Below are 26,063 nucleotides of genomic sequence, written 5' to 3' on the forward strand. Positions count from 1 at the left end.
TACATTATGAGAATTGTTTGCACTGAGCAGCCTGTTTTTCTCGACCTAAACATAGAGAACGAGGTCAGACCTGCCAACGCTGTCTGCATTAAGACCTACGCAGCAACAGGGAGGGTGAACACTGATAAGGTCAGCCGCAGCTCAGATGGCACCTGGTCACAATCGCAGGGACTCTGAGGAATCGTTATAATTCACTGTTAAAATCGCTTTTCCTTTTAATAATCTGCAGGCCTCACCGATTCCTTCTAGACTTCTAGAAGTACTGCACTCCAGTTCCATATGTGTCAGAGTTATACTATTTGACACACTGAAATCCTATAAATTTGAGGGTGAGGCAGAGGTTACTTGTATATAAATAATTTAGGGTCTGCGTCATGGTATGGTACACTTACAATACACAGTGCATCATTTATAATGAATCAATGAGGCCTTCTGCAATTCCGGTGTGATTTCAGAGTTTTTCGTACAGACCGTCTCAGGCTGCTTTGAGCTGCTTCTGCATCTGAGGTCTCGCAGGAAAGATGTTGTTGTTGACTGACCGTAAAACTTGAGCATTTTTAGAGCTTTTTTGGTTGATTTAAAAGTTTTATGCTGCATAACATTGATTTGAACTTGCATTCCCTCGCCAGCATAACTTTGGAAATGACTCTTATGAAGGTCCTTTTCTTGAGTGTCATATAAATCCTGATTAACATTAATGAGACTATTTATGTGTTAATGGCAGCGTAATAAACATGCTTATTGTTAGATATGACAGTTTACAGTCTGCTTAAGAATGTTAATAAAATACTTATAATAGCATTCCAAACAAACTAATTGCGTGATTATTAAACTTTTTCTAAACTATTTTCTTGCTTTATTAAGACTAATAATACATTGATATGCATTCATTCATTAGCACTTATGGAGAGTTAACTATGCTTTCAGCACCACCGGCTCTAAAGCGAGAATATTGTCGTTTTGGTGAATAGATCCTTTATCATACACGCATTAATAATTAACAGTGCGACTAACAAAGACTTCATTGTTATCGTTATATAGTCTTAGTAAAGATAACAGGCATTTTTTGAGGGCCTTATGGCCTTCTAACTAACATGTATTACAAGGACCTAAATGTAAACATTACCAGACGTAAAACAAATTAAAACAGCTAATTCGGAGAAATGGAAGCAAAAACAGCGGCAAAGTGTTTTCAGCGAATGACGGCAAGGAACGCCCCCCATCGCACTGAGTCACACCCGAGCTGCCTTTTGATGCATTAGCCAGCAAACTAACAGTATGATAGATGAAACCCATCATGTCAGACTTGAACACACGGTGATAACAGGTCGTGCCTGTCAGTTTAAATGGTTTACTGTTACACGTTGTGCCTAATAGCCACTTGAGACAAAACAAAAAGCACCTGAAACAGTATGCGCAGAATGACGCTTCGTCCTGACAGGCAGGCGACATGTCACACACGCACATTGCGGTACGTAGCATGGTGGAGTCATCTACCTCGTCAAGATAAGGAGCATCTGCAAGTGTACTGAAGTTGTGAAGAATTTGCTGCGGGGGAATTATCTTACACATTTATGTAACCCTTGCAAAAAGCCTGCAGGGCATACGTGAGTGTGTGTGTTTGCTATGCATTAGAACAGCCAGACCTTTCAGGATTTTTTTATTTTTTTTATTTGGCAGTTTCATAAGCGAGTCTTCCTCCGGCACCCTTCATACATTTCGGATGAAGTCTTAAAACGTTGTGTGAGATAATCAAAGGTGCATTTCCTTTTTTTTTTTCTTTTTCTCTGCAAAGTGAACAGTTCTATTCAGTATGTAAGAGGACGCTGACAAAAAATGCTTTGGGTTCTGACTTTTTGTCCACAAATCCGTCTTTAATCTTGGACTTCTGACTTGAATCTAAATTTTCATTCACTACCATCAACGTTCGCATCTCAACTTTAATCTCATTTACAAACAAAAGTGAAGACAGTTACACTTCTGCACCCTCTCAAGTCCAGGGGAGTGAGTTCTTTTCTCACAGTCAAGACTGATGATCAGAGGTGAAGGTCAAAACTTGATAGCGCTGCAAAATGAGCTGCGTGTCGGTGACCTTTCCGTTGCATAAGCCTCAGCGGGAATGCACAAGGGAATGTTCCCCCTCCCAGGCACAGTTTTGTTTGTTTGTGTTTGCTTATGTGCGGTTTGCATGTGGTCCGGTTTGAGTTGAATGCATGTGCAGAAAAACACTTTAAAGTTTATTTTCACTGTGCGTCTGAGTGCTCCCCCCCCCCATATCTATGCCGTTAGTGGGGCCCACTTTCTTGTATATATCTGCAGGGTGGCACAGCAGGACGGCACGCTCAACTCCAGGCCGAGATATGTGTATACTGTTAACCTTTTAGCAATGGTGGCTCCGCTGATGCCAAGAATTAGATCACAATGTTCAGCGCCCCTTCGACTGGGAGGGTATGGAATGGCCCCAACACCACCTAAATAGACAAGGACATGAAATCAAGTTAATGAAACGCGTTATTGCTTAAAAGAAAGACATTCCCCCAACACCACACATTGATGGCTCGGCGTGAATAGATGCTGTCTCTGCTGAGGTTTTCAGGTTCGCCTCATCTTTGACCCAGTGACGGGAGATTTGTTTCGCACCGCAGGGGTGTGGCGTTTCATTTTATCTGGGGTATGTACAATATGTGCTTCTTGCGTGAGCTTCCTCCCCTGGCAAACCTGTCAAACCCATCACGCCGGCGCTGTGAGCATCTCACACTCCACTTCGCTTAACGGGTTGTTATCTGTCTGGCCTTCTTTCTCTCTCCGGCTGTCAGTCACCTGAACCCGAGCAGCTGGGAATGTTGTGCGATGATGTGCCTCCCCTGCAGAATCGACACCTCACAAGCCTCAAAGCTCGCCGACGCCACTCGATGACAAATGATTTATGGATCGAGGAGGCTGCAGACACGCACGCGTTTACGACTGATAAATAGCACAGTACACATTGCTGTTAAAAACTCTGGAGCAAAACATGCCGCTTTAGATCCCCTCGACGAATCTGATTGTTTCAGTTCTCGTGCTCCCTGCTGAAAAGCTGAATGGTGTTGTGGTAGCACCGGCTAATTTTGTTGCTATGCATTATTTATTTATTTTTTTTCATAAACATGGTCTTTCGCTCATGACTCATGATTTGTGTCTACTGATTATTGCTCTTTTTGTGCTGCACCATATATGTTAGCCCGACTGAAAAACAACCCAATAATCAGAATAAATATGGTCTGCAAAGCATCCCCGCCACATCTTAACATTGTATGACATGTATTGTAGGAACGTATACAAGGCCATTACTATAATCTGGCGACTGGGCAGATAAAATAAAAAACACCTTGCATGCAGAATTCTGCATCTTTGACATCTGTACAGTCAGCAGAGGACGACCTTCAGACTGCAGAGGTTCTCACCATGTGAACTCGTATCAATTATGTAATTTCCAGTGTGCCTGCGAGCGCTCAGCCGGTTTTCTATTTGCCAGTAAAATATCAGTGTAGCTGCAGGAAAGTGGCGTGTGAGATGTAACAGTTTCAGGTGTGTTTGCACAATCTTTTACGCTTAGCTACCGTTCAGAATGTGTGTTAATTCGTGTGGCAGGCAATAAAAAAAAAAAAAAACGCGTTGCGTGACAAAAAGCAGAGCTTGAACTGTTCTGCTTAAACACATTTACCGTACCTGTGCGAAATCCAGTTGGGACAAGCTTGTCACTTTTATCATGCCAAGTGTAGGTTGTTATGAATAAAACTCAAAGGTTACTACAACGATTTAATTGTATATAGATATAATAGATAATAATAATAGACACATTTGAACATTTTCCAGTGTTTGAAGAAACGTAAAATACCAACAATTTGAATCCAACTGAGGAGTTTTTTTGTTTTTTTTGTTTTTTTTTAATCTGCACATCTGGACGTCTCTGATGTCGTTTACCTTCAGTTGAACTACCTTCAGTATGCAGATGAGCTGATGTAATCACGTTCTTCGCTGAGCAGGTTTTGTGTTTGCCAGCGGAATATCAGTTTAATTGCGTGAGACAAACAGTTTACATGAACTTTTACACTTCAGAACACCTTCAGAACGTGTGTTAATTTGTGCGGCAGGCAATAAAACGTGTTATGTAATAAACGCAAAGTGCGAACCGCTCTGCTGAAAACACACTGAGCTCCGGTGAGGGCAGAGTGTGTTACGTTTTCAAAAACTTCATGAAGCTGTAACTAAATTATTATAACTAAAACTCAAAGAATACCAGACCGATGGATCATTTTTGCTAAATGAAAATTCTAAGTAAGTGTTATTAACGGCCCTCATGCCTCTACAGGTTCAGCTTTCGCAATAATTACATGAAAGCTGTGACACATTTCTCCCAAAAGGCCCATTGTCTGTGATCAATTCCATCTCGTACGCTGACTCACCTCAACAGTCATCTCACACTGTACCAAACAAACGTTCAGCTCGGTCTTCGTCACATGTGGTGCTGATTGAATGGTAATAATTACACTCAGCCGTGAGATGTAGAGTGCGTGCCGCTGGTTCAGGTTGTCAAAAGTAGTTCAGGGGCACAACGATGAGGCGAGCGCTTCATCCCAAGAGACAAACAGACAGCTGTCAGAACGTTCTGCTCCCAATGATTGATGATCACACATTACTGGGTCTGTGCCGATGATGTCAATACAAAGGCTAAAAATAAAAAGAATTTAATAATAAAAAATATTTTGAAAAACAATCTTACATAAGAATCTAACAATTGTGCAACCTATTAAACAGCATCAGGCCAGTATTTCACAGCAACATTTGTTTCGAATTTGAGATCAGAATTCAGAATCACAAACAGGTTTTTTTTTTTTTTTTTATCAGTATTACGAAGGTTCTCACATAGAAGGAGCGCGCTTTGGTATTTTTGGTGCTCGGCGGTCACAATGAGCAAAGTAAGAGGAAAGAAATAAACAAGTATGGTGAGTAAGACAGAATTTCACAAAGAAAAATAATTATATATATGTGTTAAAAAGTAGGAGCGTAAAACGAAGAGGATAGAATACTTAAAATACTGATTAAGGAGTGCGTATACGTGAAAGCAATAAATCTACATGTGTTTTTGCTCAAATGTGACGTCGGAAGTGCCAAATGAAGAGACGACCGGCAATCAAGAAACTTTTAATTTGGAGGGTTGGTTGAATGTTACATAAAAGTACAGGCTTGCAGTTATCCCCTCAAAGAAGCAGCATCTGGGACGAGCACTCGTTACGCAACGGCGGTATGAAGCGAGCTAAAAAGAAAAACAGGGGCCGGCCTAACATGTAATTTAAGAAAAACATAATAGCTTCAACCGCCCAATATAGGGGGAATAAAGATTTGGCCCACTAGCAAACAATCCCTTCTCTGATCCACAATAGCGCCACACAGCTGGAGACAGGTCCAACGGCTGTAAAGCAGCCCTCGTAAAGTTCACAACCCCGGAAAACCGCAGGAAAGGCAATAAAGCATCAGAGAACATGCTGTTCTGCCATCCGAAATGAGCTTCGAAAGGGAGGCGGGTCTCTCGATATGGAAGCAGGACGGGACAGGTGTGAACTCTCAGAGCACCTCAGACTCACTTGGTTTGTTGCCCTGCATGCAATTATGGGATCTAATTACATGTTTGTTGGTTGTAGGATTCAATTATATGTTCCTGAAGGTGTTTTTTTTTTTTTTTTTTTGACACTCACCACGGTGGCAGAGTGTAAACAGATTTATGTTTATTCCACTGGTGAAACTGCTGGAACATGATGTGTGTCTTTATCTATGATTCGAATTAAAAGCTGACAATAAAGGCACAAAAAAAACTTTTGCAAATGACCTAATTTCATGTTCTGTGTGACCAAATAAAATGAAATCACTGGCAAAAGTCTTTTTTTTGGTGCCTTTATTGTCTTTATTTTTTTTCTCCTTGACAGTTTGAGCAGGTTGCCAGTTTCGATGTTCGATGTTGCGCAAACGTATTTGATACCACCTATTTGACACACAAGTCACCTGGAGTTCAGCCGTCAGACTCGCCCCGGCCGACTCCAATACTGTCTGTGTCGTCAGCCTGTCGGGCCGCTTTTTTTCTTGTCCGCATCGCACAACTGTGATACTGCGACAAACAGGAGAAAACCGGAGACATCACATTTCTTTTTTTAATTATTTTCAGTTTTGAAGCTTATTGGAGCAAGATGAGTTGGGGAAGCACTGGGGGGAAAAAAAAAAAAAAAAAAATCTGCTGAGTCAGCCCACGCTTGTGTCCAACAACGTGTCCCTTGTGAGTTTCCAAGAAATGAATGTGGAAATTGTAAGTTTGCTCGCAAGGCTGCCATCTGAGAGGACTCAGTACTCCGACAACTGTCGACCCGTGGGAGAGACGGGACCTGCGGATCATGTGACATGACGAGCACATATCTGGAAAGCTGTTTTCTAATTAAACATCAGGAGAAACTCGCAGGGAAACATATTTTATACTCGCTGTTTTCATTGCACCAACGGAAAAAACGTGACCAAGAGTAAAAACAATCACTCTCATACTCCCGCCTGTCTCAGACCGAACAATGGTTGATTGTGTTTTTTTTAAAAAAAGAAAAGAAAAAAAAAACATTAGAACCTGAGACACACTATTTTTCCAGAGCGGGAGCGAACAGTCACAAGATGGAAATCTTATCTATAACTATAAATTCCTCTTGGAAGAAAACACATTCAGTTGAACCGCCTGACGTCCTGCAAACGCGACGTTTCTTGGAAACCCACTGATTGATTGTAAAAGAACATTGAAGCCGCTGCCATTTTGACACCGTGAACATCCTCCTCGGTCGACCACATTTCGTGCGTTCATACAAATGATTAACAAGTCATGGCTGGAAAAAGCACAGGTTTAATTAGTAACATCACTCAGGATTTAATTACATTTTGGAGAGGCAGCTGGAGGGCCCTGGTATTGTTCACGGCTCACTGACAATGGAGGGAATGGAGCCATTTCTGTGGTGTTAGTTGACACCAGTTTGTTTTCATGCTACCATCAAAGTGTCACAAAAGTTTAGTTGACCACAAAATCAGTATTCCACCACAAGCCAGGGTAGGATCGACACCTTTTTACCAGCAATTACATTAAAAAACAAAAAAAAGAGGGGAACTAAGTGTTCCTCATCAGATCCGCGCTGTGCTTGATTACCAGCAGTTTCTTTAATAACTGGATTTGAATCAGTGGGTGATCCACACATTCCACTGTGCAGAGCTGTAAATAACCATTTTACAAATCATAATGAGATCCAAAAGTTGTCTTCAGGACACAAAGTCTGACTGATCAGCCCCCAAATACAGAATGTATACAGTTCTACGGGATATCATGAATATATGACAGTGCAAATTATTGAAGTTTCCTCATAAAATACATATCAAACTGGTAGAAAAACTTAGATTAAAAGAAGTTGATAAACTTTACTACTTCACAATAGTCAGAATTGATATGATGCCAGAAGATGTCACATTGTCAGTGTGCATTAATATCCATTGTTAAAATACAATCAAATTCATGGAAGAAATGAGGAGAAAGAGGTTACTACACTAAATTAATGATACGTGACAAATAATATGGAGATCATGAATACCTAATTAATTAAGTATCACAAAGTTACTCTTTGTTTTAAAAAAAAAGTTTACTGTCGCCGACATTTTTCCCTCCAAAATTGCCCTTTCTTTCTCGGATGACATCTGACTTGTCACAGTGGGGGGGTGGAAGCACAGGCGTAAAAATTCAAACTTCATACATTCAAATGAGCACCTGCGCTTCTCCTGCTACGACAAACCAAAATGTCAAAAGGTCAGGACTGACTGCCCTTCAGTGTGCCGTGTCGCTGCCGTTTCTGGAAAAACACCCAGCACCTGTGCTTTTCCTGCTGTGGCAAGGCAAAATGTCAGCGGTTTAAAAAAAAAGCTGATTGCATTTTAAATTAAGTATGGTGACTATTTGATACTTTCATTTTTGGCTTCTTGAATTTCATGCAACCCGTGTAATAAAGAGGAATTTTACTTGGAAAGCAAACATTTTGCCTTGAACACCGATACAAGCTGCACTCTGCTATTCATACTTTCTGCTCTGTGATTCTGATTATGCTGCTAGATTTCATTTATGTTGACGTATTTTAAATTAGGAATGTTAGGCTGGTCCTATCTGTCGTAGGGGAACGGCAGAATATTCATCTTTGTGCTGTTTTAACCGCTGTCCCGTTTGTTCATTGATGCAGTGTTTGTTTGTTTGTTGTCCGGCTGTCGTTTGGGGGGGTTATAAATAAAGTTACTCTTGAAAATGAACTCGAAGAGCGACTCATCCCTCAACAACCCGCACCAGTGTTAAGAGAGCGGGTGTCACGCGGGGTCACAGCGGCACCTGTAACGGACGTGTGTGTTCTACCTGCCATGCGTGTCGCAGCAGAGGAAAGCTTTTCCCAGCCCTCCTGTGTGATCACGACTGGAGCGGCTGCAGTGTGATGTTTGTGATAATCGTCTGTGTTCCTATTCCGACATGCGTGCCTGGCTCCTGACATAACTCACTGCTGTGCCACCCAGCCTACTCCACCCTACAGCGCGTAATGAAAACAGGCCGCGTGAAGGATTTCAGAACATCGTTCTCGCACAGGAGGAGGAGAGCAATCCCACTAAAGCCTGCGCGTTAAACCGCATCACATTTCTCCACTGATGCTGTCACATCCTGAAAGGATCAAGATTTAGGATGAAAAATGCATCGCGTTATGAACAAACCAGTATTGTTTATCATTCAGTCGGCCCGAAAGGAAACCATCTCCGGGCTGTTAACAACACAAATATATTCCCAAGGTTGTCTGAGGTTCACTTCCTGCCCTGTTTATGTCTTAAACTTCCTGACGGCTCTCTTCGCACGGGGCGAGAGAACTGGAGCGGAGGATGGGGGGAGGGGGGATGTTTACCACGCGAAAGGGGCACGGCCACACAAAAGGACCACAATAGAAGAGGGGGAGTTGCATAATCCGAATAACAGTTGAACCCACATTTGTGGTAAGGGAAAAAAAAAAAAAAAAAAGTAATATAAGCGTAAACATGCTGCAGTGAAGTGTTCCATAAACACTGCAAACCGCCTCCATGCCTCTGTGCATGTGTCTGTTTCACTGAAGTTGCAGCAAACCGAGGCCCATCTTTAGTGTAACCCACACAAAACCCTCCGTCACTTGTTGCGTTCTTACTGCTTATGTCACGTATACAAACTGCTAAATATAGATCAAGAGGCTTGCTTACAAAACAACAATGGGGCCCCTCAGTGCTTTTAAATGAACTGAGGAACACGAGGGGCCGCACCCCGGCACCCATAAAAGAGATAAATCTTCCACTCAATTGGTTTTTCATTTCAGCTGCCCGTAAAAACCAAACCGCAATGCCCCCTTTTTTAGATTTTGTAAATAGAAAATCACAGCCTTTTTAATTAAATTCAATCAGCGTTAGGTCAGAAGCTCTCTTTTCAGTTGTGGTCCTAACGTGGTTCAACACTCAGCGAGGACCTGGGGTCTTGTGATTGGTGACCGCTGCTGTGAAGGAGGTTATTGTGCAGGTTATGCAACCGTATCCCCCTTGACCCCGCATGTGTCACATGTTAGGGTGGGGGTCTGCAGGGCTTTAAGTTATGCGCAGGCCCTCGCTGTGTGCCGGTGCCATGAACGGGCCAGTCGCCGTAAATCCGAAACCGCTGGCTCATGACCTTTTGTCTTCGTGAATGAGATGTCCTAAGCTGGCAGCATTCCTGAGGCAGCTTTGATCAGCTGGGATATAAACACAGCTGACACCAGCGCCAAAGAAAAAAAACAAAGTGATCACTCAGAGGACTCCAGCCGCTGACATGCTAACTGTGCATGTTGTTTTGAAATTGCTCGATTATGTTCAGTTTTTTTAGAAAAAACAACTAAATTGGATTTAAAATGCTTTTTCATTTGGTCATGGTAAAATGGCAGCAGAGAATTTTGAGTTAAAATGTCAGTGTTTGATCCAACTGTTCAGAACAAAAGCACTGTTGTCAGGAATTGTTTTTGTGCTTTAATTTGCCAAAAACTAGATTTAGTTGATGCAACGAATGGATTAAAGGTGCACTATGTAGATTTGGGAAAGACGTCTCAATCGGAGGAGGAAGATAGTCAGTGACTGTTCGTTTACGCCTAAACAAACTGAATAAACAAACTCTGTTCGTGAATAAACAAACTAAGACACTAAGTCATAATGTTTTACTTTGTTTATATGTGGCGGACCCTGCCACCTTTCTAGCTTGGAAGAAAAAGAAAAAATATCCGAGTTTGTAAATATTACATTATGAATTTTTAATTTCCTCAACAAAAACAACACAGTGCCCCGTTTTAGGTCAGGCTCTCCAACGGCCCCGGGAGTCATAAACATTTTCAATTTATCATCTAGTTGCCAGAACATGGCGACCCTCAGACCCTTAACCCTTGACCGGCAGAACCATAAACACGGTTCAACCTCTAAAAGTGACATTAGCAATGCCACTTATTTAACTTCCAAAAAGGGTGTCGGTGGCGACCTTTCAAATCCAAAACAAATGTTTTTAACAAATCATATTTGTTTTAAATATCTTGCCAGCAGAGCGTGACGGGCAGACTTCTGGCACATTTATCTGTCGTTGAACCAGAAACCACTCACACGTCAACCCACTGACCGCGTCGTGGAGGTTTACCGTCCGCTCCGCCAGGTCGTACAGTATGCGGCCTAAATAGAAAGCAATGTGTGACGACCGACGCAGCTACATCAGATGTGCAAAGGCTCAGCTAAGGATTTCTTTGATTACGCACGATTCAGGGCGTAACCAGCCTGAAGGGGTTTACAGAGGCAGGACAGGTAAATCAGCAACTAACGTCCTTTTCTGCAATAATAAATGAATAAATAATCTGACCAGGAACTTGTGCGATTGTTATGCAGACACAAGCTGAACGAGTTACACATTATCAACAGGCGGCAATAAACCACTCGGGCTGACAGAGGCTGTAACCGACGTGAACTTGTGTCCTGTTTTTTGTTCTCTGACCTCTCTCTCTCCTTCAGAGGTCCACGTAAACACTCGCCTCTAAAGAGGTCACACTTCCCTGCGTGAGGGGAAGATACCGTTGAAGTCATGCTTCTTAAGTGGTGTAAAGGCTTTAAACAGTTTTTCTTAAATGAGAGAGCAACAGTGGCACATTTTTTTTCATCTTATGTAACCGTCCATCATCGACAATTAGCAACTGCTCGTTGGAAAAAAGCAGAGCCCCCCCCCACCTCCATTCAGGTTGCAGGAAGCACGGCGGCGTGCGACGCCATCCAACAGCGTGATGTGCGGCTAAAAGTCTGACATTTCCCTTCATGCAGCTCCGGCTTTAATGTTTGACAAGATGAATTGCTGACATTTCAGAGGACACACAAGTTGTATATGTCTGCATGGAGAAAGCAGTCAGCCCAAATTATTCCCCTGCATGCGAACCCAACCACACCGAGGCAGGGCTCGCTTATCCCAGCGCAACCCCTGAATTTCCATCCGAAACAGATGTTCTTTTTTTTTTCTTTTTTCATTGCATAACACTAGTAATCCAACACAAACTCTCCTCCCGCCCGGCCGGTTTCAAGTGAGCTCCCCGTCGAAAGTTTAATTCCACACCCAAGGCTCTTCCCACACTTTTAATATTTAACTGTACTTTAGGAGAAGTTTCGTGGAATCACTGACGCTTCGACTCAGATCCTCTTGCGTTTCTCGCCCTCATTAAATATCTGGCGAAAGCCAGAAGGGGGTTGGAAGTCTTTAGTCATTAACAAATGAACGGAATGTGAACACGTCCCGCACATCGGCTGGTGAGCCTTTAACCGAGGGGGCCAGATCAATGTTTGATAAATGATCGTAAAATAGTAAAATGTGGGGTGAAAATAGGGTCATGCAGGTGAGGACATCGTGGGTTATGAGTGTTGAAATGGATAACTCCTTTCGGACACTCTTTTATCATCGGCACAGATGTGTTACGAGGAGGTAAGAATAGTACAACCGAGGGATGGACACTGTCGGGGTAATTGAAGGGAGCAGATGAACAAAAACAGCCAAAGGAAAAACTCTAAACAGGAAAACATGGTGTTGGCGTCAAGAACTATTTCCTGATCGAGCTTCAGATGCAAACCACGACTGAAGGTTTGTGGTCGATCGGCTTCAATAAAAAGCCACAGGCACTAAGATCATTCAAGGATACACTGTTACTTAACGCTTTCCAAAACAGAACGCCGGAATCAGTGCGAAGCAAAAATAATAAATGAAGTCAAAGTGATCAGACTTTGTGTTTTGTTTTTTGAGCCTGTGACGTGCACACCAGCTGTACAGCCAGGTGAAATCTTCCACTTGAAGGGATACATTAGCCATTAGCCATTAGCACAGCCTTCAGGTACCAGGTTAGGGGAAGCGGAGGTCGACTCTAATTATGTCATGCAAAAGAGTCAATCAAACCCTGTCCCTCCTCTCTCCACTACGCTAAACATCAACAGCATCCTCCTCGGTCAATATGCAGACACTAATCAAATGCAGAACGCGTCGCGGAGCAGCCCGTATCGATCAGGGCCGCCGCCGGGCCCACATTCGCATGAGCTCAGTTGTTTATGAACAGGGGCTGCAGTTTTCCATGTGTAAAAAAAGTGAGCAACGGGGAAGACACTGTGTTTACGCTGACTTTTTAAAAAAAAAAAAAAAATGTAATTCTGGGCCTGCATCTGAGTGTCTCCGTTCTCTGAGTGGGTGGGATGGACGAGAGCCGGCTCCACACAGCAGGGACGCCACAGCATCTCTAGTTACACACAAGGCCGCGCTGACCGGCTGCCAACACGTCTGAAGGAAAATGCTACTAGGACAAACTGTTTTTCTTTTTCTTTTACAGATTCCAATTCCACTGGCAACCGAGCTATTATTACTTCACTATCATTAGTGGTCTCGCTTGTTTTTGACTATGGGACAAAAAAAAAAGGAAAACTACTAATCCGGATTCTCAGTGCGCGAGGAGTCACCGTGCCGAATTCTAAAGCCCCCTGTGTCTGACGTCGGAGCCTCGTGGCCCCCGCTGCAACACTGTGTTGAGTTTTTACAGATCACATGCCGCTCGTCAGACTGACCTTGCAAACACAAAACAAGGCGCTCTCTCGAGAGACCAACAATATTCTCAAAGATGTTGTGGTGGAGCGGCTCCAAATTCTGAGAATGCGAGGTTAGTTTTTTTTTTTTTTTTTTTGCGAACAGGCGATGTGTTTGTTTTTTCTCGGAAATTCAAATGAGGAGTGTCGGCGGCAGAGAAATGAAATCATCCTTGGTGGTTTTTACAGCATTTCATCCATCTGTCTGCGCCGACTGGTTTCTAGTGAATCAACCTCTCCATCGCAGACTATGTGCAACCTTCAAAACAGTAGTGTAAGGGCGGAGGCTGACATCAGTGGTGTTACTACACTGCAGCGCTGTAAAACACACAGCTTTAAAAAAAATAAATGTCTTAATTCCCCGATAACCTTCCTTTCTTACTAAACTGTTTACAGATCAGATTAAAAAAGACTATTCCATTAACATTCCTGTTTGCATGCCTCTGTGCTTTTTATAAGGACAAAGCCTCCCTCTTTCATTCAACCACTCAAATTGAAGGTTGCTGTCAGCTTTCAAGTCTTTCATGTTTTTTTTTTGTTTTTTTTTCCCCAAATGGTGATTTCCCTTTCTGACCAGAAAAGCAGGCTTTTTTTTTTCCCTCTTCACTTCATCCGCTCTACCCCGGCCTTGCCGACCGTTGCCTCGGCGATGCACAGAGCTGATCACAAACAAGACAAGAGGATGTGTGTCGCAAACTGTGGTAAAACCCCCGAGTGATGCACGAACTGAAGGCGCTGCGTACAAGTCCTGATGTCATAATGAGAAAGCGCTTCATTCAGAATGAGTCTGTTTACTGTTTACTACTGTAATACTGTAGTGTTGTCAGTAATAATGGATAACCGGTGTGCATGTGAACATAGCCAATGTTAGGTTACTGAATCTTCCTGCCAGGAGTCTGCGATGGTGCCAAATAACAAACTGAATGTGTGGGAGAAAGTGAACAAAACACAGTGTGTCATCGTGTCGTATTATGTAAACATAAGGTTTATTGCAAATGTGCAGTCGTATCCAAACACCATAGTGAACAACTTGTTTCCAGGATACATTACAGCAACAAGACCGTTATCCTTACAAAAAAAAACACATTAGAAACTTTAGCACTAGCTTCTCCCTGTGAACTGTTACACATGGTCCTGGTTTGCTCGGCTTCTGTTGTTGTGTCAGTACAAAAAAAAAAAAAAAGAAAAAGAAAAGAAAAAAAACAAGCAAAAAGTCTTTGGTAGCTAGAGGAAAAACAACAACAACAACAACAACAACAGAGCACAGTGGAAGGAAATGTGTTCCTCCTTACTACGGACAGGCACTGGTGTCATGCCATTGTTTTCAAGTTGGCATCTGAGCAAGAACTGGACCTGGTCGACGCTGCTAAAAAAAAAAAAGTAATCAGGAGTGCATCTGCAGCGACGAATAAAAAAACGCCGCCGTCTTGCTTTCGCTCAACATCTCCACCAGCTTCCGGACGTTTTCTTTCCAACTCTTATGTACATTGTAGTTTACGGTGGAGGAGCTAGGCCCCCCTAGATTACAAAACAACAATCTTTTTAAGACCACTGTACAATGCTCCTATTCTTTTTTTACAGACTGTTTTTTTTGTTCGGAATCACAAACAAAAAAAAAACAGGAGATATAGCAGGATTAACTTCCCCCATAAAAAAGCAGCAAGCCCCATCTGCAGAAAATACAAGAGTACAAATTACATCAGTCTACTGCAGCGATCCACCAGCTCTAGCAGGCTACGCTGCGTTAACCTCCACCTCATGTTGCCTTATAGCTTATCCTGTTGATTATTCTTGTTATGCTTAAATGTACATGAACACGTGAGCAATACATTGTAGGTACAGGAAAGTCCTCGATATGTCGGCTGAAATGTGTGGCCGGGAGAGTCCTTGAAACTTGTACTGGAGATCGGACAAATCCACACGATGGGGGCTCTTCTTGTTGAGACATGGAGGACCGTCTCGGATAGGCCTCCCCCCTTTGGGTGTGCAGGGAGCAACCCGCCCCCCCATACACACACACAAACACACACTTTCCAGGTTGGCGCCTGCAGGGCCAGCCCGATCGACACCTCCTCGCACCCATCTCTGGAGCGAAGGGTGTTTTGTTGGAAGGGTTCGGCCAGGCAGGGAAAGCCCACCCCTCTCAAACCAACTGTCTGAAAGCAAGCGCTCATCGGTGTCTAGTCAGCCGCTCTCTACATTTCTCAGCGCTTTTGTCTACACGGAGACTACGACAAAGAGTTGGACGGTATCAGAGGACGGGGAGGAGGCGGGGGAGCCCCCCGACACCGCACAGGTCAGAGCGTCTCAAGTTCTGGTTTGTGCTTATCAGAGTCAACAGTTCTTTTGTGTTGCATCGATCGTTTGCAGCCCCGACGCTTCGACCTTCGCCGAAGCTTTCGAAGGGGTTTTTCCTCAGCGGCTGCGGATTTCGTAACACTTCATTCAAAATGGAGGTCCATTACTGTTAGGAGACAGTGGCTCTGCCCGCCCCAAGGCAGAGCCACTTACACAGCAGAGCCAGTGCTGTGGATGAAGGTCTGCTGCTGGTCCGGGGTCACCTGGCCGCTCTGATTGTCCAAGAGCACGTCTGTCGGAATGCGGGACTGGAACTTCTCCAGCTGCTCCGGACTGGCCAGGTTCTTCAGCAGGTAGTTCTCCCTCTCGAGCTGGTTGTTCTTCTCCGCCAGCTCCTTGATCTGCTCCTTGAGGATCTCCACCTCCTCGCGAACAGCGTACATCAGGTGGTTCTTGACCAGGTCCTGTCATGAGAGAAGAGAAGAGATGGATCAACACATGTTCAGACGGAGGCTGTTGTGAATTTCATCCATCATAACATCTACTCTATTTAGTCTTTTCGCTCGCAGCGATCTCTTGTGAGGCCGTATACATTTTTAAAAGTTTGAATCGAGAGTGTTTCAAATAATTCTGTGTGGCAAACATGTTATCAGCCGCTGGGTTTTCGGACCCCCTGCCATCCTCTTGCAGTCGTTTTCTGCTCTGTCACATTAATAAAGCATGCACTGACCCTGCACTGCCTTCACTTAACAAGGACTTCCCTGAGCATTTGCAGGGCGCTGGGTTTTGTGCAGAATGCATTGGGGGAAACTGCAGTTTTTTGAGGGGGATCAGCGGGTCAGGATGTTTCTCTTACAGGGCTAACTCTTGAGGACAAAGAGACTATCTGAAAGCTTGCAAGTTGATGCAAGTCGGAGTCTACTGATAAGCCATTGTGACTTGCTTTGAACAGCAGCATCAGGCCATAGTTGAATGCAAAAACGTGTACTGTAAAGTGCAAGCTGCGTCAGTATGGTTAAGTTTGTGTCAGGTGTTGTTTTTTTTTTTTTGCTTACCATCGCCTGTTCGATCTTGTTGTCGATGGCCACAACGCTAGCACCAGAGGCACTGCAGGAGAGAGGAAAAAAAAAACAGGCCGTAAGTTTACAGTTCAAAAGACTTCAGAGTCATCTCAGTCCCAAACTGTGAACACATGCAACACTTCAGGGCCTCCACCAGGACAGTGAAACAGAAAGCTTTGCAACAACAGAAAGGAAAACTGTTCTCTCTGCTGTTATCTGTTTTTTTTTTTTTCTTTTTTTCCTTTTAGTACAAGTAAAATCCAGTTGATTGCTCTGAGAGAGAGTCTCTTGTGTAGCCCTGTGGTCTCATGAGGACAGAGTGTACGAGGAAGTGGCGGCTCTGATATGCTGCTCAAAGTCCAAATAAACGGCAGTAGAGAGAAAAAGAAACACAGCTGGGTACATACTGTTCAGGGGGGTTTTGGTCATTATTACGATTAAACGATGCAGGTTTTTTGTTTGTTTGTTGTTTTTAACGTGCTTTTATTTTGTAGTGCTAGAGAGTAGGTGATTTTAGTTCATTATTCGCGATTTTTCAAAATAAACGCACATGCATTAAAAAAAGGCTCTGAATTGAAAAGGAAAACGAAAAACTTTGAGCCGATGAATCCTTTATACGAACACAGTCTTCATGTAAATACAATCTTTGTATAAACACAGCCAGGTTGTGTGAGGGCCTGCGTTAAGAATGAGACGGAGCTTCGGTTTACGACCGATCCCAAAACGCACCATTGTTTTAAAAAATAACAAACTAAAAGACGGACGCTTTCAAGTGTGCTGTTTCTTGTGTCGGATATTTACCTGTTGTCAAGTTTGACCGAAACCACGTCTCCTCCGAGTAGCGAGGAGAAGAAGGAGATGGAGAAGTTATGCAACTGGTAGACGGCCACCTCCATGGGTGTTTTCGCGAACATCTCCGTGCTCATGTTGAGTACCAGACTCGCTTGGATTATGTTTCTCGCCACGTTTGCGACCGGTTGGTTCAGCTGACTGAAGTATCCGGATTTGTTTTGTTTCTTCTAGTAACGATGCACTGACTCGCTGCTGCTGCTGCTGCTGCTGCGGTGCTGTGTCGGTGTTTTGAGCTTCGCCGGTTTTTACAAGCGACTGTCTGATGCTATTTCTGCCACCGGCCGCTATTTGAATGGCTCGCCTCCTGACGTCATCTGACGCGCGCATACATTAGGCAAATAAGTCGGCGGGTCAGATTTTGCGCTGCGTTCCGGTACAGTGGGAAAAAAACAGGTTTTTGAGATATGGACCGTCAACGTTTTTTTTTTTTTTTTTACATAATAAACACGATGGGTACATATCAAACTTCACATCACGTACTCCCGTTATCCTGCAGAACGGGCTTTATAGTTTTTGTAGGACTTACACTCTTGTGCACGTTGTTGTTGTTTTCGTGTGTTTCCTCCTGTGTTTTGATGCGGTTGTGCAGAGTACAGATAAGCCATCAAATATGACGCGATAGAGTGTAATTACAAAATGTCTAATACTACATTCATGCATTTTGAAGAATGAATAACACCACTACTTGATGATGACGTTTTAGTCTACTTTCACTTAATCTCAGAACCTTTGGTCTATACTGGGGTAATAAAGCATTTGAATGTACTTTGATCAGTATTAATCACTGTGCAAACGCCGCAGGTTGTTAAAATAAACGTTTTGAGTGGATTAAGATGTGCTATCTTAAACTAATCCCATCTGTTTTTTGATGGTGTTAAAGACTTTCGCATTGAATTTTGATTGTTATCACGTGATGATTACAGTCAGAGTGATAGATCTAATCAAAAATTTACAAAACAAAGCAAAAGTCAGCAAAAAAAAAAAAACAGCTCATTTTTTCCCTTGCATCATAGTTCATTAGTAGTAAACAAAAAGGGCCTCTCGAAAAAACGATTTTATTATCGAGCGCTTGAACGCGGCGCCTCGTCTGCCCTCCTCCTGAACTTGTGTGCTGCTGCAGTTAACCCACAGACCGAAATCCGCACTCATTGCAACAGATCTGTACATCACAACAACCAACTGAACAGTCGGAGGCCTGCACAGACCAATCACTCGCGTTGCTCATCAAAGAAAATAAATAATAACAACAACAAAAACTCGACTGGGCCACAGAGAGATTACGCATGTCATGAGGATCTGTGTCACCTGATCGTCACGCCAATCACTGACACTTGTTTATTAAGACTTATTTTCAGGGTCATCATGTTTTATGTGACTGCGTGGAGCCTGAATTTAAAGGATTTATTCGCTGACTTAAAGCGTGTCGAACATCAGTAATCCCACAAACGCTCCCCTGAAGTTTTCACCCCTTTCACATCCTGTTCCCAGTCACTTTAATTGTTGTTTTGTTATAGTTCGCGGTTTCAGACGGCATGTCCTGTACCATTTGCACATGTGCATAATCGACTCTCCACACATGTATTTTTCCATCTTCACTCCCGGTAAATTTCCCCTCTTGGGTCTATGTCTGAACTCTATCGGCCTCTGGTGGTGAAAGTGTAGAATGCACCGGCCCCTGTGGGGACCTTCATTCATGGCCGGGCCTTTTGTTCAGGGACACGGTGTTTACTGTGGAATTTTCCCCCGTGCATGTTTTCCTGGATCCACCAGTGCAATGATCCCAGGGTTTTGTTTGTTCCCCGTTCGGTAAAACGTATGGAAAATTTTCTCAAGGACACTCATCATACATTCATGTTTTACCAACTCCCAACACACGATTAAATATTTATATTCATTGAGATTAGATTAGATAGACTTTATCTCCCATGACGGGGGAAATTCGCTCGTTGCAACAGCTCAAGATGCGACAAGTGCAGGAAAAAGGGTCAGACAAATATGCATAAAGTTAATAAACAGACAAAAATAAGATATTTACAAAAAATAAAAAGTGAGTGGGATTGTTGGGGTCACACTGCTCACATGCCATTCTTGTTTCCTTCATGTTCTTCACCTGTTTCTTTTTTTTTAGTTTTGATGCCACTGAAGTTCACTCCCATGTGTGGACTGAATAAGAGCAAAGACATTTGACTGCATCATATCTGCTCATAGGAAGGGGCACATGTCCGCCACCTGTTGCCCCTTGGATATTCTTTTGAACTTACTTATTTTCCGACGAGGGCTCCCTGCGAAGTGTAGTAAACACTCAGCGGTTCGAAAGCCGACCACAGACAACAGAGAGGGAAAACATACCTGCTGTTATCTTCATGTTCCCCTCCCTCCACCTCCCCCCCTCCACACAGACTTTTCTGCTATTGAGCAACAGATCTTTGTTTTCATCGAGGTGCAGGGTTTTTAATAGCTCTAATGTAATTGCTCGGCGTCCCTCAGCTGTCACATTATGTTCTCCTTTTATTGTTGCCATCATCAGATTCAACGCTGACTGTAAGCCAATTAAATTTCTATTACGGAGCCCTCGTTTGCGTCGTAACTTTCCTTTCCAAAACACCAACAGCCTGTTTTTTGGAGCGTCACCGGCGAGTCATGATAACTCTTTATGGAAAAATTCTCTCCAGCGTGGGGCCCCCGACACTAGAAGCCGTTACGTTTGGTTCGTATATAAACCCATGATAGCCATACTGTGCATTATAAATGAGTATGAATAATGTTTGGAAAAAGAGCACCTCGGTTTTTTTTTTCCCCCTGAAAGATGGCACCGCACAGGAAAAGAGAACTTGCGTGTAGGGGCCCTCGACTTTTCCAATCTTTGCACAGTAAACTAAGGCTGGCCCATGTTTTTGGGAGAAAAAGGGACTTCTGTTATATAACAAGACAATTAGAGTGGAAAGGCTGACTTTCGCTGGGCCTGACGGGGCTGAGCAGGGAGCACACTGGCTGGGCATTAGGGCCCATAGTGGCTGTCATCTCAGATTTCGCGCTGCTCCCGCACAGCTGCCAGGTTTAATATCAGGCCCTGTTCTGGTGACGAGGGGCTGGTGAATTACCCTCGCCCCGCTGTGATAGCGGTCCCGCTTAGGAGAGGGGCGAGCCGCGGCGATCGCCCGTGGCTCGGCTCAGATGCGCAGATAGAAACTACAAACAGCGGGGAGCCTCTGCGCCCGGCTCGGGCAAAATACACCTAATGAGCCACATGCAGTAAGGAGAGGACGGTGAAGAATGGGATGCCTGTGACCTTCATGAGTTGTCTGCTTTAATCACAGCTGAATAACTGCGTGAACACAAATCTTAGCAATGGAAGGTTTTTTTTGTTTTTTTTAAGCACACAAAAAAGGCAATTGTGGTTTAAAAATGGCTCCAAACGGTTTAAGTGCCACAGGCGTCGACCTACTGCATGCTGCTTTTTTACAGTCATGATGTCCCCCATATTTCTCAGGAACTCTCGTTGCCTGACCATGTTTGGCGTTTGCCAAATCCAGTGAGTCACTGTGAAGCCAGGCGATGGGCCACGGTTTCCATCAGATGTCCCTTGTGCAAGAGCCAACCGCGTTATATAATTCTGTGATTCATCTGCACCAGTGGCTGGAGAATAGAATGAGGTCGAGACGTGCCGCCAACATCCTTTTGTTATTCTGTGGTTTCTGATGTGCAGAATGCAAGATGTACACAACACAGCCCAATAAGAAGAGGAAGAAGGGCACGGAGAAATATAAAAACAACTCACTTGAGATAACCTCACGGTCAGAAAGAGGCCTTTTCTTTTTCGTTTTTTGCTGTTTCCCGTCTGCACTCGCACAGGAATTAGGAATGCATGGTGTGTGTGAGAGTGTGGGCTGAGAACACACAGCCCTGCCATAGGCTGCAGCCAGAGGCTGTCTCAGAGGAAGCTGTCAGTGTGGGCAACACGACCGGCTACAGCCAATGAATACTGAACACTCTGCATACACCAGGACACCCAGCGGCGGTCATCATTATCACATCACCTATGAGTCTCCAGAGCCATGAATAGAAACAAGACATATGGCCTTGGTCCCGCTCATGAGGTTTTTCAATAAATTTAACAGGATGTCAATTTCTGCCCCTGGATTGCATGTAATATTACTTTATGCGACAGGGCCACATCTCACATGCAGAAGACGATGACTGGGCTGACACTGTTATCCACGGACGGGCAGAGACATCACCCGCTGCCTGCCTCCCACTCCGTGCTCGCAACAGTGTACTTCATCATTAGTGGAAATCGGATAAAAGACTGACTTTCAACATCACAATCTTGAAGGTTTACATCAGAAAAATGATGCGTTGCTGTGGCACGACGTGAGTTTAAACACGCTGGATCTAGAGAATTGTTCCTTGCTGCTTCTCTTAGCGTGGCCATACACGTGAACTGTAATCAAAGCCAGCACATGACACTGCACTCAAAAACCCCAACACTACACTGCCGATATCATCCATCTCGTTCTTGATCTCTCTGTAATGCAACACAAGACAGACGCTCTGACTGCCCCTCCACACTTACCGCCGCTCGGGCCTCTTGAACAGACTCGGTGAGTACGGAGGCGAGTAGCTCATTGCTCTCTCAGGAAAGCTGAAGTGCTGGTAGTGACAGCAGAACCTGTGGGGCGGCTCGGCCAGGCGGAGGGCGCACACCGTCCTGGGAGAGGGTGGCATAACCCCAAAGTGAGGAACCTCGGCGGGACGCGCCTGCGACTGTCCCATCCTGGCTTCCCGAATGAAGAGGCAGGAGCACTTTTGACCGTTCTCTCGGTGCCCGGCCGTCGTTTGTTCTTCAACAACTTGCGTTCTCAGAGCACAAAGAGACAATTGAAGGCACTGGCGGGCACCTCTGGGTGTGCAGCCATAAACTGTGAGTGCCACGCTCAGACTGGCACTTGTATGATGCGACTCCAGTCCGAGGGGGGGACACAATAGCTCGGAGTCACAAAGAAAAAGTGATCGAGGGAGCCGGTTGTTTCATTTTCTGCAAAGGGCCATTCGAGCATCTCTTTTTTTTTTTTCAGGCTGTCATCTTTCTCTGAGCGTACCTGAAAGGAGCAATCACTAAGTCTCGTTAACCGGTGGTGTGTGTGTAGGAAAACAATTTAGTCGGGCCATTCTTCCACGATGCGAAACAAAACGTGCTCCCCGTATATCACAATAGGCTTTCAAGAGCTGCCCAACAAGGGCGAGCATCACAGATGCGTCTCGCACTGTGTCGGAGGCCTCTCCGCCGCAGAGAATCTGTTGCACAACTGCTCTTAATTTATATGTAAAATCAAGCCGAGGCACGATGAATTAGCTCAGCGGTTTCTTATGCAACATAGAGATTACGCGCGGGGTTGTTCACAAATCCTCCCCCCAAACACTTTAAAAACTGCGATTAAGCGGCTCTGTCAGCTTCAGTAAGCCGTGTTTGTCAGCAGGAGCGTAATTAATGCACTAATGTTTGGAGAGCCGAGCCACTCCCGTCACGATTAATTGCACGCCGCTTTCTAGTCCTGACAGTTGTGCCTTCACGTCTCACACCTCCAGCCTCCGCTTTAATCCGTTTGAGGTTTTTTCTGACATTTGATACTGTACACAAAGATTGCGATGCACGGGCAGACGGAGTGCGGCGTTAACTGACAAACAGCCGTGTGACAACAAGTTTCTGCATGTTCCTTTTGCAAAGAAACATTCTTCGATATTTAACATTTGCATATTGGCAATTTATCATCAGACGAAATTGAATACTGCGATCTCTTGTTATGATTAAAGACGAACCTCAGAGGACACAAGTGGGATTAATTTAAATGTCAGTCAAGGCCGTCCTGGATATAAACAACAATCAGAGTCTACAGCATGACCTCAGAGTAATAAGAGTATCATATTACAGACAATGAGAATAATTTATAGAGGGGAGAGCCAATAGGCAGCATGAGAGACAACCAGTATCACTTGTATCTAATATAAATAGCCGTTTAACTGCGGAGGGCTCATTCTACCTCCAACGTTGGGGCAAGTTGTGCCGTTGGACTTCTTATTTTATGATCGGTCGTTGCTCCAAAACTTCATAGTCAGATTCTCATGGGTGCACAACATCCTGAGGAATATACAGTTACTTTTTTGAATGAACGCACTTTGATTTTGCAGTTAAATAACCAAAAGTGGCTCGTCTCACCCCGTCCTGACCCGCAGATCGCTCCCTGAGGTGATTATTGCCACACGTCTCTCCAAGTCAACAAAATGCCTTTCACATTTCCTCATTTCAGGTTCACCCAGGTCAGGTTCTCACGGACGCCGCGATTATTCAGGTTATTTTTCCTTTTCGGCAGCGGTTGCGCCGCCTCTGAATGGGCACGGGGAAATGATGTCTCGTCTCGGGCGTGTTTACACCCATCGGTGTCAGGAGCGATGCGTTTTCCGAACCGAGAACATTTAATCCTATTGTATTCGGCTTAGTCATCTAGACGCAGTTGGAGGGGTTTTTGAAAAAAAATATTCTTTCTTGCCTCTGTCTCCAATTTCAAAGAGGTATTTTCATTGCTCAAAACACGAAAAGACATCCAGCAAGTTATGCGAATTATTAACATTATACTCTTCTTAATGTAGTGCTTATCTTTAGATATCCAAACGTCTGCATTTACTTACTTACAATTTACTGCCTCGAGCGAGGGACCAGAGGAGCTCACATTATAGATTCTGTATGCTCGTCTTCTGCAAACCGCTCTTGTTTTTGTTCTTTCTGCCACACACGGTGGTGCCACGTAATTACACACCAACAGACAATTACCTTCTCATACTCATGACCAGTATTGTCTGTGCAACACAAACACAGGAGGGAACACACACACGCAACCCCTTCAGGAGAATAGTACAGCGTGTCTGACAAGGCGATTTATTTCCTTGAATCTCTGCAGAAAGACTGTGAGTAAAGAGAGAAAAAACGATTGTGACATGTTGCTGTTCGCGCCAGCGGTGATTTCGTACATCCTGTATGTTTGAAATGACAGTAAAAACCAGGTTTCTGAGGATGATTATATGTTACTTTGAGGCTTTAAGAGCTACAATGTTATGTCATAAGCGCAGCATTGCTGCGAGCCGGAGCGGCTGCGTTAAAGCAGTTCGGCTAAACGTCGGTTACAGGCGCCCGAAGGACCAACTTTTTAATAGGCTGTACTTAGCTACAGAAAAAAAAGGGTTTAATTATGATTTGCATGGTCGGAAACAGAGAAATCACGTCTTCCTCTCTACATCCCTAAAGGCAGCCGTTACACAACCAGAAGACAACACAGGCAGGTGTGTGTATGTATGTCTATGTGTGTGTGTGCATTTGCTAACATCTGCACTTTCCAGCATCTGCATTCAGTCCCGTTACGTCTCCTTTGTTATGTAACATCTGCCGGGGCGACATGTTAAATTCTGCGCCCTTACCTACAGACAAGAGGCGGTTTAACTCCACTTCTTGAGCCAATGCGTCGACCCGCTTTCATGCCCGGCCTACCGCAAATTAATACGCCTAATTTTCTGTTCGTATGATATGATAATGAGTCCGTCTGCAGTGGCCTTTCGCTGACACTAATGGCAGTTTACGGCAGGACAAACAGCACTACAGCAAATGGTGCTGCGTGCAGTACATTACAGCTAACAAGCTCGGGGACCTCGCAGCATCTGGCACCAGACTGTGATTCAGCAGAGGCCGGACAGCCTCAGGCCGTAATGTAAAGATTTACCTTGTGATATAACGGGGAGAATGTCCTGGCTAAATTTACCGTGAAAACACTGAAGTGGAGTGAGGGCCCAGAGGAGTGTGTGTGTGTGTGTGTGTGTGTGTGTCGCAGTATGGTGAGCCCTTTTGACACGCCACATCCATCCCCCGACCCCGCATCCCCCCTAGAAAAAGAAATAACAGTATGTCCTGGGCCGTAGGATTCCCATCTGTGTTTTAGTGCAAACATGTGTACACGTGAAGACGCACACACAAGATGACTCTGTGTGCTGAAAGACAAGGCATTAGAGTCCGCGGACGTAGATGCAGTTAAGTGGTCTCGCTAATGGCTCCGCGGATGCTCCGCAAAAGGTCAGAGGTGAGGGACTCAACTGACCGTGCAGTGTTAAATAGCAGTGAACATTGTGATTAGCCGTGTCAAGGCCCTTCGACTCGTTTCGGGTCGTCTGGTTTACCACAGCGCTCTACGACAGAGCTGTCGGGATTGCTCGTTATTTTCGTCTGTCTGGTGTTGTGTGCGCCAACAAAAAATCTGTTTGAGTTCTCTAATGTAAAACGAGTTTAGAAAAGTGGGTTGAAGCTCCTCCTTGTGAAACGTGCCGTGTTTGCTCGCTCCAAAGTTTTCATAGTATTGCTCAAAAGGTTGGACGGCGGCCAGTTTGGATGGCACCTGTGATAAACGCACTGTTGGCTGGATCGCGTCCCAGAACAAAAGGTTACAGAGTTCAGTGCCATCTGTCTCTGTTCCTCTGCCTATGTTACTGTAGCGTACAGTGCACCTCAGCTGCTGTGGATGGTGCGGTTGAGTGTATCCATGTCTCGTCTGAGTTTCCTTCAGTGGGAGAATTCTGACATCGGACTCGCTCGGATACAGTACGTACTGCACCGAA

The 26,063-nt window shown here is 44.4% G+C and overlaps 1 protein-coding gene across 2 annotated transcripts in view; it reads right to left on the reverse strand.

The window, feature by feature from the left end:
- Nucleotides 1-14,164: 14,164 nt before the first annotated feature.
- tsc22d3 (TSC22 domain family, member 3) overlaps nucleotides 14,165-26,063 on the reverse strand; it is a 38,424-nt gene continuing 26,525 nt past the window's right edge. Inside the window, exons 1-3 of one of the 2 annotated variants that reach the window (XM_037076454.1) lie at nucleotides 17,361-17,798; nucleotides 16,554-16,605; nucleotides 14,165-15,962 (exon numbers count right to left, since the gene is read on the reverse strand). In XM_037076454.1, coding sequence (XP_036932349.1) covers nucleotides 15,708-15,962; nucleotides 16,554-16,605; nucleotides 17,361-17,485 — 432 coding nt within the window. In that variant the 5' untranslated portion in view covers nucleotides 17,486-17,798 and the 3' untranslated portion in view covers nucleotides 14,165-15,707. Of the gene's footprint in view, nucleotides 15,963-16,553; nucleotides 16,606-17,360; nucleotides 17,799-26,063 lie in introns of those variants that run through there. The other variant, XM_037076452.1, reaches the window with a different exon arrangement.

This window comes from Acanthopagrus latus, chromosome 18 (genome assembly GCF_904848185.1).
Source record: "Acanthopagrus latus isolate v.2019 chromosome 18, fAcaLat1.1, whole genome shotgun sequence".
Taxonomy (NCBI): Eukaryota; Metazoa; Chordata; class Actinopteri; order Spariformes; family Sparidae; genus Acanthopagrus; species Acanthopagrus latus.